Source organism: Oncorhynchus gorbuscha, linkage group LG02, assembly GCF_021184085.1.
Source record: "Oncorhynchus gorbuscha isolate QuinsamMale2020 ecotype Even-year linkage group LG02, OgorEven_v1.0, whole genome shotgun sequence".
Taxonomy (NCBI): domain Eukaryota; kingdom Metazoa; phylum Chordata; class Actinopteri; order Salmoniformes; family Salmonidae; genus Oncorhynchus; species Oncorhynchus gorbuscha.
The window spans coordinates 92803691-92816848 of NC_060174.1; the positions used below are offsets into that span (position 1 = coordinate 92803691).

Below are 13158 nucleotides of genomic sequence, written 5' to 3' on the forward strand. Positions count from 1 at the left end.
CTAAATTCCAAGCTGCTGCCTCTAACCCTAGGAAGCTCTTTGCCACCTTCTCCTCTCTCCTGAATCCTCCGCCCCCTCCCCCTCCTCCCTCTCTGCAGATGAGTCAACCATTTTGAAAAGAAGGTCGACGACATCCGATCCTCGTTTGCTAAGTCAAACGACACTGCTGGTTCTGCTCACACTGCCCTACCCTGTGCTCTGACCTCTTTCTCCCTCTCTCTCCAGATGAAATCTTGCGTCTTGTGACGGCCGGCCGCCCAACAACCTGCCCGCTTGACCCTATCCCCTCCTCTCTTCTCCAGACCATTTCCGGAGACCTTCTCCCTTACCTCACCTCGCTCATCAACTCATCCCTGACTGTTGGCTACGTCCCTTCCGTCTTCAAGAGAGCGAGAGTTGCACCCCTTCTGAAAAAACCTACACTCGATCCCTCCGATGTCAACAATTACAGACCAGTATCCCTTCTTTCTTTTCTCTCCAAAACTCTTGAACGTGCTGTCCTTGGCCAGCTCTCCCGCTATCTCTCTCTGAATGACCTTCTTGATCCAAATCAGTCAGGTTTCAAGACTAGTCATTCAACTGAGACTGCTCTCCTCTGTATCACGGAGGCGCTCCGCACTGCTAAAGCTAACTCTCTCTCCTCTGCTCTCATCCTTCTAGATCTATCGGCTGCCTTCGATACTGTGAACCATCAGATCCTCCCTCCACCCTCTCCGAGTTGGGCATCTCCGGCGCGGCCCATGGATTGCGTCCTACCTGACAGGTCGCTCCTACCAGGTGGCGTGGCGAGAATCTGTCTCCTCACCACGCGCTCTCACCACTGGTGTCCCCAGGGCTCTGTTCTTGGCCCTCTCCTATTCTCGCTATACACCAAGTCACTTGGCTCTGTCATAACCTCACATGGTCTCTCTTATCATTGCTATGCAGACGACACACAATTAATCTTCTCCTTTCCCCCTTCTGATGACCAGGTGGCGAATCGCATCTCTGCATGTCTGGCAGACATATCAGTGTGGATGACGGATCACCACCTCAAGCTGAATGCAAGACGGAGCTGCTCTTCCTCCCGGGGAAGGACTGCCCGTTCCATGATCTCGCCATCACGGTTGACAACTCCATTGTGTCCTCCTCCCAGAGCGCCAAGAACCTTGGCGTGATCCTGACAACACCCTGTCGTTCTCAACTAACATCAAGGCGGTGGCCCGTTCCTGTAGGTTCATGCTCTACAACATCCGCAGAGTACGACCCTGCCTCACACAGGAAGCGGCGCAGGTCCTAATCCAGGCACTTGTCATCTCCCGTCTGGATTACTGCACTCGCTGTTGGCTGGGCTCCCTGCCTGTGCCATTAAACCCTTCAACTCATCCAGAACGCCGCAGCCCGTCTGGTGTTCAACCTTCCCAGAGTTCTCTCACGTCACCCCGCTCCTATTTCTCCACTGGCTTCCAAAATCCGCTACAAGACCATGGTGCTTACGGAGCTGTGAGGGGAACGGCACCTCAGTACCTCCAGGCTCTGATCAGGCCCTACACCCAAACAAGGGCACTGCGTTCATCCACCTCTGGCCTGCTCGCCTCCCTACCACTTACAGCTCCCGCTCAGCCCAGTCAAAACTGTTCGCTGCCCTGGCCCCCAATGGTGGAACAAACTCCCTCACGACGCCAGGACAGCGGAGTCAATCACCACCTTCCGGAGACACCTGAAACCCCACCTCTTTAAGGAATACCTAGGATAGGTTAAGCAATCCCTCTCACCCCACCCCCCCTAAGTTTTAGATGCACTATTGTTAAGTGACTGTCCCACTGGATGTCATAAGGTGAATGCACCAATTTGTAAGTCGCTCTGGATAAGAGCGTCTGCTAAATGACTTAAATGTAAATGTAAATGTAAATGTAATGCACGGCAATACATTTATGGTTCTAAAAGTAAAAGATTTGCCATTTAAGAGTTAATTTAAATGTGGCATAAACCAGTCATGTTGTCATCAGTGTCAAACAAAGCACTTCAAAAGACTCATGTAGGCTACCTGTGCACGTTCATCCACTCAAATAACTCAAGCATCCAAACATTGCACTGTGCAACCGCCATTTGATAAATGGAAAGAGACATGGTTATAAAAACATCAAAAAGTGTATGCCTAATGACATTCAGCGATTGTCATTAAGTCTTCACTTGAAGCCTTAAATGCTTGATGCCTCCACGGCTGTCAATGCTCGCCTCAGTCAGGCATCGCTGCCTTGGCAAAAAAAATTGTGCTCAAACCACACCGCATTTTGGAGTCCATTCGCACATTTTTCACGTGGTAGTAATACATGAGGGTGTAATAGAATCTTAGTTCATTTTCCACCATTTCATTTGCTGAGAATCTGTACCAGACCCACTTTCACCCCAGGTTATGCTGTACATGTAATTACATGATAACAACAATGACAGGATCTGTATATGATATTATATCATGAGTCTATAAATTGAGGTTGGGATGACTTGGTGATAGGGATGGAGTATTGTTTATTTCTATGCAAAACTGCAGTTGGCTTGTTCAAACTACTTTAGAAATAACCTGTGTTCATTTTAGAGCAATCATATTTCTTTCAACTTGCATATTGCATTTTCTCTGCAAAATAAAATGTTCCTTCAATACAAAGTGGTTTAGTATAAAAATATATTTTTTTAAATCACCTGTGTCATATGAATGAATCATCTTCACAAAATGGTATCAAAAGATCTGAGATGAACTATACCTGCTTTTGTTTACATATAGTTTATTTCATGCCTACCGTGATTCAGTGTACCAGAACGAGGAAACATGACTTATTCTCCTGCAAGAGCCCTTCTTCCGTGAGTGTTGAGTAAAGAGGGCGGGGAGAAGTTTTCCTAGGTACAGATCTAGTGGAAACCTAACCTTAACCATTAGTGGGGAACATGCTAAAATGACTAAAGATAAGCATCTAGGGGCAACTTCACCCCACACTAATAGAAAGAGGCGAGGGAGGAGGGGATCTTTGACATTGAAATGCGTACCTCGTCTTGAGCAGAGGCCACTTCCTCCATGTAGCGGTGAATGACATCCTCTGGTTTCTGGGCTGGGGGGGACAGCGGACAATGAACAGGGTTGGAGAGACACCCACCAGACGACAGACAAAACCACACTCAGGCCCTCAATTTACAGACAGGACATAGGACAACACAGGAGGGATTATAATAAGAAATTAAATTTAAAAAAAAAGTAGTCTTTAGTTTTGCTTTTAAAAAAAAAAAACATTTCAGTGGAAACTAGTGGTAGCCTAGTTGTTTTGCAGTTTGCTATCGAACACACAGTTTGCTATTATGTTCACCCCCCCCCCCAAAAAAAATTGCAATTTTATAGCATATAGTTAAAACACTAACTGACAATTCACTTTGTTGTATTTTATATTTCTGCAGAAATAACAGACTCATCCTGCAGATGTAGCCTACACACATCACTGCAGCTCAAACTTTTGGCCGGCTTCATTGGCAAATCTGTACCATACAAAAGCACTGCTCAAAGATGTAACATGAGTTGACAGATTGAGGCACACAGTATTAATGCATGACAGTTGTGGATGAATGGGAGAGAAGAGGGTTAGAGATTGACACTTATCCACCAATGTACCAAAAGCACACTCTTCCTTAGTTAGGGGCTGATGTGTCCCAAATGCCACCCTATTCACAACATAGGGCTCTGTTCAAAAACAGTGCACTATGGGGAATAGGGTGCCATTTGGGATGAAGCTTCATTGTTAGATGATTTGAGTATCAGTCTGTTCTGGAACAGTTACAGGGTATGTCCGCAACTCAGCATTGAGTTTAGGGGTTCTGTTTTGAGCTGCAACCTTTGTAACCAAACAGCAAGATTAGGGCCTAGTTCACACCATTGTTAGCTAATGAACACTGTCGACTGCCAAGCAACAATTACAACTCACCGATTTATGGATAGGAATGATTGAGTCACAGATTGGCAAATGATTCTTACAGAGAAAGTGAGCATTGGAATGCGATAGAAGAGAGCACACGTAAAAGGAAAAATAAAAAGCTATACAAGCCTGCAGAAAATCTAAACAGTGCCTTTGATTCAGGTTAAGAACACAATATTTGATTTTAAAAGGATAAGTTGGATATTTTTACAATTTATTGATAGAAGGTTCCTTACCCTGAAAGTAGTGTGCGCCAGGAGAAAATGTAAATCGATGGTTCAGGTTTCTTTAAACAGCCACGACAAAAAGCTGAAAGTCAATGGGAGTGATAGGGACACCATGCAATGTCCATGTTTTTTGGCAAATCACCTTTAAGTAAAGTCAAACCCAGTAGATTTCAGTTTCCCCCCACCACTCCCATTGATTCTAAGAATTGTGTATTGAATAGCAAGATCCTAAAACTGAGTGAGAATAGGAATTACTGGCTCGGACGTCTCCAAGGTTTCACAAGGCAGGCATTCGTTTTTAAGCACAAGGCACATAAAAAATATCAACATGCATAACAAGCCAAATATTCTAAATTAGGGATTTGGGATGACAACGATGGAAAGCATTGGATGTGACGAAGCACAGAGCTGGATGCAAGCCAATGGGGGGTGGGGGAAGGTGGCGTAGCTACCTGTCCTGTGCTGCCTCTTAGCCCTCCTAACCGAGCTGCTGCTGTGAGTTTTGGAGCCTGCGGGCCTGCTGGTGCTGCTGGGGGGAGGAGGAACGGAGGAGGGGTGCGGGAGGGGGGCACTCGTGAAGCGCACGCCGAGTCCCACTGCTGACATCAAAATGGAGGCCATGCCTGGAGTGAGAGGCCCCGGGGAGACATGCAGAGGGGGTGGGGTCAGTCAGGGGAGGAGAAACCAAACAGATGAGACATGGTGGATAAAGCAGTGAGTGACTAAGGGGGGGGGGGGGGGGGGTGACTTACTCATGGACAAGAGGGCATTATATTAGGAGGTTTGGTAGGAGCTTCCAGCTTGGTATGGCTAGATAGCGTCAGACTCAGGAATAATAAGTAATCAGGATTTATACAGTAAATAACATGTGTTGGACTAATAAATGTAAGCCGATATGATAAAGTGCATTTATTGCAGTTCTGTAATTGATTTCCTTTTAAAAAGCGCTATTGTTCAGTTCTGCCTCAATACTACATGGTATTGTGTAATTTTTATTGGAGCAATTTCATGAAATGTAAAAAAATAAAAAATATGCCAAAGGAAAATCTTCAGAAACTGTCAAATTAACTTCACATTAGCCCTCCACAAAACATTTCAGCACAAATGTGTTCCTCACAGATCATGGCCCATCACAACCTTTTGAACAGTCACTAACAAAAGAAGCTGAAATGCTGACAGTATCCATTGATAGCCAATCTGCTGGCTCAACGGCATAGTCCTCTCAAAAAAAAGAAGGTTTTAGCGTAAAAAGCTAAACTGCTAGCTAAGAGATTCTGGACATTCCTAAATAACCAGCATTTTTTTTTTGGGGGGGGGGGGTGAAACACCACCACCCTAGGAGTAACGAAAATAAAATAAAAATAGTATTCTGGGCCTCCTGAGTGGCGCAGCGGTCGAAGGCACTGAGGCGTCACTACAGACCCGGGTTTGATTCCGGACAGTATCACAACCAGCAGTGATCGAGAGTCCCATAGGGCGGGGGGGGCTTTACATGACTCATCGCGCTCTAGCGACTCCTGGCAGGCCGGGCGCCTGCAGGCTGACGTAGGTCGTCAGGTGGGGTAGGCAACAACATCTCCTCCCCGCTGATCCTCAACACGGGGGGCCCCACAAGGGTGCGTTCTGAGCCCTCTCCTGTACTCCCAGTTCACCCACGACTGCGTGGCCACACACGCCTCCAACTCAATCATCAAGTTTGCGGACGACACAAGTGGTAGGCTTGATTACCAACAACGACGACGAGACGGCCTACAGGGAGGAGGTGAGGGCACTCGGAGTGTGGTGTCAGGAAAATAACCTCACACTCAACGTCAACAAAACTAAGGAGATGATTGTGGACTTCAGGAAACAGCAGAGGGAACACCCCCCTATCCATATCGATGGAACAGTAGCGGAGAGGGTAGCAAGTTTTAAGTTCCTCGGCATACACATCACAGACAAACTGAATTGGTCCACTCACACTGACAGCGTCATGAAGAAGGCGCAGCAGCGCCTCTTCAACCTCAGGAGGCTGAAGAAATTTGGCTTATCACCAAAAGCACACAAACTTCTACAGATGCACAATCGAGAACATCCTGGCGGGCTGTATCACCGCCTGGTACGGCAACTGCTCCGCCCTCAACCGTAAGGCTCTCCAGAGGGTAGTGAGGACTGCACAACGCATCACCGGGGGCAAACTACCTGACACTTTAACTATGCCACTTTGTTTACTTTGTCTACACACTCATCTCATATGTATATACTGTACTCGATACATCTACTGTATGCTGCTCTGTACCATCACTCATTCATATATCCTTATGTACATATTCCTTATCCCCTTATACACAGTGTAAGACAGTAGTTTTGGAATTGTTAATTAGATTACTTGTTGGTTATCACTGCATTTTCGGAACTAGAAGCACAAGCATTTCGCTACACTCGCATTAACATCTGCTAACCATGTGTATGTGACAAATAAAATTTGATTTGATTTGAAGAACAGTGTTTCCGACACATCGCTGCGGCTGGCTTCCGGGTTATACGAGCAGGTGTTAAGCAGTTTGGCAGGTCATGTTTCGGAGGATGCATGACTCACATTTCACCTCCCAAGCCCGTAGGGGAGTTGCTGCAATAAGACAATATCAAAATTGGGGAGAAGGGGGTAAAATACAAAATAAAGTAACCCCTTTTCACTAAGCCCCCAAACCCAAGACTACATTGGAAAACAAACGCCATCGTGGGTGGGCAAACGACCAGAGCAAAACAGGGCCTGGTCTGTGGAGATGATGTACAGCGGTAGGCCAGCTGTCCTGAGAGACACAAATTACTTTCCCACCACCGACAGGAGCTATGGACACTGCCATGAAATCACACAAAAAAAAAAATATCGCCGCTTTAATAACTGATAAACAAAAAGGTGTGCCTCTAAAATCTGTCAGGTCTATGAGATAAGCTTGCTAAACCACGGTTGCTGAACAGTACAGTCAAATGTTTAAACCATTTCTGGTGTACCAGCAGTCTTTATTAAGACTTGCTATAGGCCACACCTTTGGCTGAAACAATGTATGCTTACTAATATTGATTTTAGAGTTCTATTTTTGTCAAGTTTTGGCCCCGAACAGACTGACACTCAGAAGATAACTTGTCAGTGTAGACACGCAACACTCTTTACTGTTACTTTCAAACCAAGGTATAAAAATTCATGGAGCAGACAGTTCTGCCATCACCACCAAGAAAAACAATGCTTGATCCAAACCACTACAATTCACATTGATAGTAACTGAAAATACAGGTAGTACCACCATGGTGGACGTTTGGATCAATTGCTTGGGACTGCTTTACCTGCAAGGGCTGAGCTCATACTGGTGGATCCATTCCGTTGCAGAGGGATGGCGGGGACACTGCAGCAGAGGAAACAGGTAAACAGACATTAATGAATCCATACACCATTGTTCTGCAAACAAGTGAGAAACTGATGTGGTCGGGTCTCTGAAAGTTTGAACACACTAGATCAGTGGTCTCCAACCTTTTCTTACATGAGAGCTACTTAAAATATATACACTACCATTCAAAAGTTGAGTCACTTAGAAATGTCCTTGTTTTTGAAAGCAAAGCACACTTGACCATTAAAATATCAAATTGATCAGAAATACAGTGTAGACATTGTTACTGTTGGAGGAAACAGGAGTGGTGGTTGCTGATAATTGGCCTCTGTAGATATTCCATTAAAAAAAGTAGCCGTTTCCAGCTACAATAGTCATTTACAACAGTATCAATGTCCATCTACACTATTTCGGATCAATTTGATGTCATTTTAAAAAAATGGACAAAAAGAAGTTTGCTTTTATTTCAAAAACAAGAATTTCTAAGGGACCCCAAACTTTTGAACAGTAGTGTACATCCGAGGTGAGGATTTACAGATTCCCTGCCGTGTACACCTGTGTAACGGCTGGTGTCTGCCCCTATATGTACACCCCATTGCCGCGACACACATTCTCTATATCTTTGAGGCACCGTGGAGGATTGGAGTGATCCATATAGCTGGTTACATAACCTTAATTATGTTTCACTATATCCAGAAAATCACATTGTATGATTTTTAATGAATTTATTTGCAAATTATGGTGGACAAATAAGTATTTGGTCACCTACAAACCAGATTTCTGGCTCTCACAGACCTGTAACAACTTCTTTAAGAGGCTCCTCTGTCCAGCACTACCTGTATTAAATGGCACCCGTTTGAACTTGTTATCAGTATAAAAGACACCTGTCCACAACCTCAAACAGTCACACTCCAAACTCCACTATTGCCAAGACCAAAGAGCTGTCAAAGGCCACCAGAAACAAAATTGTAGACCTGCACCAGGCTGGGAAGACTGAATCTGCAATAGGTAAGCAGCTTGGTTTGAAGAAATCAACTGTGGGAGCAATTATTAGGAAATGGAAGACATACAAGACCACTGATAATCTCTCGATCCGGGGCTCCACGCAAGATCTAACCCCGTGGGGTCAAAATGATCACAAGAACAGTGAACAAAAATCCCAGAACCACACGGGGGACCTAGTGAATGACCTGCAGAGAGCTGGGAACAAAGTAACAAAGCCTACAATCAGCAAGGGCATTGAAGATGAAACATGGCTGGGTCTTTCAGCTTGACAATGATCCCAAACACACCGCCCAGGCAACGAAGGAATGGCTTCGTAAGAAGTATTTCAAGGTCCTGGAGTGGCCTAGCCAGTCTCCAGATCAACCCCATAGAAAACCTTTGGAGGGAGTTGAAAGTCAGTGTTGCCCAGCAACAGCCCCAAAACATCACTGCTTGTGAAGACTTACAGAAAACGTTTGACCTCTGTTGGCAATGACAAAGGGTATATCACAAAGTATTGAGATAAGTATTTGGTTAATAACAAGTTTATTTTCCACCATAATTTGCAAATAAATTCATAAAATCCTACAATGTGATTCTCTGGATTTCTCTAATTTTGTCTGTCATAGTTGAAGTGTTTCTATGATTAAAATGACAGGCCTCTCATATTTAAGTGGGAGAACTTGCACAATTGGTGGCTGACTACATACTTTTTTGCCCCACTGTATACCCGTAACAGATATAGTTGGTGCTAGAGGGACATTGCCAGCCAGCGGCAAAGTCCTAGCCCGGGATGAGACACAGGGGGTGTCAATGTGGAAGGGGTGTCCCGGGAAGATGTCCCTGGAAGGGGAAGCGACACCCAGGACCGCCGAATCAACCGCAGAGGGAGGTGCACATTTACCAGATGGTACATAGCAAAGGTGCAAGATGAAGCCCAGCTGGCCGCATCACAGATTTCAGCGAGGGGCACTCCTCTCAGTAGTGCTGCGCCACCTGGGGATGTAGGCTCCAGTCCCATGGTGGCTGGCCCGCACTCGAGAGCATATCCGCTGCCACATTCAGGATGCCAGGTACGTGCACGTAGAGACGCTAGATGTTCCTGAGCCCAGAGAAGGAGCTCCCGTGTAAGCCACCACTATGGGTGTTGTCCTGGTGAGAACGGACATGTCTTCACTTGAGATGTACAAGGAAAGACATAAGGACCAGCAGTACAGCTCAGAGCTCTAGTGTATAGATGTGCCTGCCGCTCCAAGGGGGTAGTCGACAGCCGACCTGCTCTTGGTCACATCCCCCCAGCCAATCTGGGAGACGTCTGTGCTGACCGGCGGCACAATCTCAGAATCTCCACCCCACCTCAGAAAGGAGGGGTGGTCACTCGCAGCTGGCGGTGGCGCGTCGGGTGCAGCCAATGGGAGTTGAACCACCATTGAAGAGGCCGGAGATGGAGCAGGCCCAGGGGAATCAGCAATGAAGCCCGCCATCAGCAAGCCCAACAGGAGTTGGCAGGTTGGGGCGGATACCACCCGCACCTGTCGAAAGTGGTCTTGGCAAGATAAGATCTCCTGAACCCTTCTGGTGGACAGGCGTGCTCTCAAGAGGACTGAGTCCAGTTCCATGCCAATGAAGGCAACCCTCTGGGTGCGCGCCGGACAACTCTTGTTGTTTGCAGTAATGCCCAGCCCACCGATGTGGGTCAGGGGCATGTCTGTCTGACAGGACCTGGGTCCTCGTTGGGGTACAAATCAGCCAATTGTCCAGGTAATTGACGATCAACAACCCTCAGGATGTGAGAGGTGCAAGGACAGCATCCATGCACTTTTGAAAGTGTGGGGTGCCAAAGAGAGGCCGAAGGGAAGAACCATGAATTCGTAAGCCGCCCCTTTGAAAGCGAATCGGAGATCCTGCCAATGAGCTGGGTGAACAGGAACATGGAAGTACGCATACCTCAGGTCCAGCTTCACAAACCACTGGACACGGCCTGCAAAACAAAGGCCGGGGACAACATGTGGAAACCTCAGTACCTTCAAGTACCCATTGAGGTTGCGGAGGGCCAGAATCGTACTACACCACAAAATAAGTGTAGTAGAACCCACCTAGCAGTTCTATTGTCTCGATCCTGTGGATGCCACCCTTGTCCAGGAGTGAGGAGATCTCCAGCCGCAGGGTTTTCAGTGGGTCAGCCACTGTGGTGACAAGAAAGCCCCTGAAAGATGATGGAGGCCGGCAACGGAATTGGAGTCAGTACCCCTTAAGCATTGTAGACAACACCCATGGGGACTCCACACACTCCTCCCACTTTTCCCTGTGAGATCAGCAGAAGTGGCAGAGGAAGGGTGTATCAGGGTGTGCCCACCTCTCCTCTGGCGCCCCGAGCGCCTGGGACTCCCAGGCACGTCCCTATGGCGGTGACAATTGACAGGCTGTTTCTCCACCACACGCTGTGCCCCTCCCCGCTTTCGTTCCTCAGCATGAGGCGATGGGGCAAGAGGGGGAATCCTCCACTTGGAGGAATAGGAACCTGGTGAGGGATAAATTACCCAGTACCTCTGCAAAAAACAGCGAAGACCCATGTGGGAAAAACAGGCAGACAAAATAAAATATAAAACAGCAACCAGGTAATGGATTTGATATGAGTTTTATTTACTTTAATTTTTTTTAAATTATGCCAACTACAATATTACCTAGCCAGTTTAATATCCAAGCAGAAAACAAAACCATATTGAGGAACTCCAAAATTAATGTCTCAACGTAGTGGCAAGTCCACCACAATATTCTTACACTCTGCAGGGGAAGAACAAGAAAAAAAACCCTGTAGAGTAATCAGCAGAGAGCCCAGGCATGTTAAAGCAATTCACAACATACATAACTTGTCGTCCGGCTTGTTCTGTGTAAGGAAAACAGTTTGTGGCAGCAAGAGCCACCAATATATTAATAGATGCACAAGGAGTTCTAGTGTAACGGTAACAAAATACAAGCATGACAAACCACGGGCGGAAGATACAGATCAACCGTGCACAGCAAGTGGAGCACTCAAGAGGGGGGTGGCCACATGGCCAGCTGCTCCAGGCTACAAACAGCCAGTGAGTATACTTCCACGCAAGATATTACACTTACCAGTGACATACCAAGCAATTTTCAGAAAGTTTGTACCTCAAACCATACGGACATCCACCGAGAAAATGACAGAGAATGTGTGTCGCAGCCATGGGGTCTAACACACATAGTGAAACATTACACAGAGGGCCTACTGAAGTTGAGCACATCCAGTGTCGGACACTTTTCTGTGTGCTTTTTCTCCAAGTTGATAAGGCTTTGGAGTACAATGTGAATGTCACAGTATGTTCATTTATGTTAAATATTGCGCCATGCTGCCATCATTTTTCCACAAAATGTATTTTAGCGCTCTGTGGCATCACAGCTGCCTCAAAGCATTCAACAAAAAGTGCCAGGAAGGTATTCTAGAAAAAAAGAAGCAATAACTGTCACAAGAATAACATGCTGGTATGCACTTTCTTCGCTGTGCTTTCTTCGTCACAAGGAGTGACAAAGCTTAGGCCTACTACTATTAGGGACCGCATGGTAACAATGGGAGGAAGTGTGTGAGATGCACCAGTTAATGTAATGTGACCCTTACATCAGCTGGCTTATTGACCGAGCAGAGCTTTGGGTCCCAAATCTGGTTTCCCATCCACAGCAAAACAATTCTGCATATCACCACTTCCTCTTCAGAGGACATCAATCACTGTGACATATTGTAACCCCAAACCAATGTGTCAAATAGCTCAACATAAAATTTTAAAACATAAATAAATCTATTCAAAACAACAATTTGGTTTAAGTATGCATTTACGCAAACAGTCCAATTCTGATCTTTGCCACTAATTGGGCAAAATATCAGAATTGGACTGCCTGTGTAGACGCATCCTCAATGTCAGAGCCCCTAACAGTAGGCTGTTTAATTAGTGCACGTCAACCGATCGCTGCCCGCACCAGCCCGCCCAGCATCACTACTCTGGATGGTTCTGACTTAGAATATGTGGACAACTGCAAATAAAATTGTGTCTGGTTATATTGTAAACTCTCCTTCCAGACTCACATTAAGCATCTGCAATCCAAAATTAAATCTAGAATTGCCTTCCTATTTCGCAACAAAGCATCCTTCACTCATGCTGCCAAACCTACCCTCGTAAAACAGATTATCCTACCGATCCTTGATTTGCAATGTAATTTACAAAATAGCCTCTAACACTCTACTCAGCAAATTGGATGTAATCTATCACAGGGCCATTCGTTATGCCACCAAAGCCCCATATACTACCAACCACTGCGACCTGCATGCTATCGTTGGCTGGCCCTCGCTTCATATTCACCGCCATACCCAATGGTTCCAGGTCATCTATAAGTCTTTGCTAGGTAAAACCCTGCCTATTCTCAGCTCACTGGTCACCATAGCAGCACCCACCCGTAGCACACGCTCCAGAAAGTATATTTCACTGGTCATCCCAAAGCCAATTCTTCCTTTGGCTGCCTTTCCTTCCAGTTCTCTGCTGCCAATGACCAATGAACGAATTGCAAAAATCACTGAAGCTGGAGACCCATATCTCCCTCTCTAACTTTAAGCACCAGCTGTCAGAACAGCTCACA

At 46.1% G+C, this 13158-nt stretch overlaps 1 protein-coding gene across 2 annotated transcripts in view; it reads right to left on the reverse strand.

Moving 5' to 3' along the window:
- Window positions 1–13158, reverse strand: part of dtx2 (deltex 2, E3 ubiquitin ligase) — a 30652-nt gene that overhangs the window by 14814 nt on the left and 2680 nt on the right. Inside the window, exons 3-5 of one of the 2 annotated variants that reach the window (XM_046327295.1) lie at window positions 7487–7545; window positions 4615–4785; window positions 3022–3083 (exon numbers count right to left, since the gene is read on the reverse strand). In XM_046327295.1, the coding sequence (XP_046183251.1) occupies window positions 3022–3083; window positions 4615–4785; window positions 7487–7545 (292 nt within the window). The remainder of the gene's footprint in view (window positions 1–3021; window positions 3084–4614; window positions 4786–7486; window positions 7546–13158) is intronic. The other variant, XM_046327304.1, reaches the window with a different exon arrangement.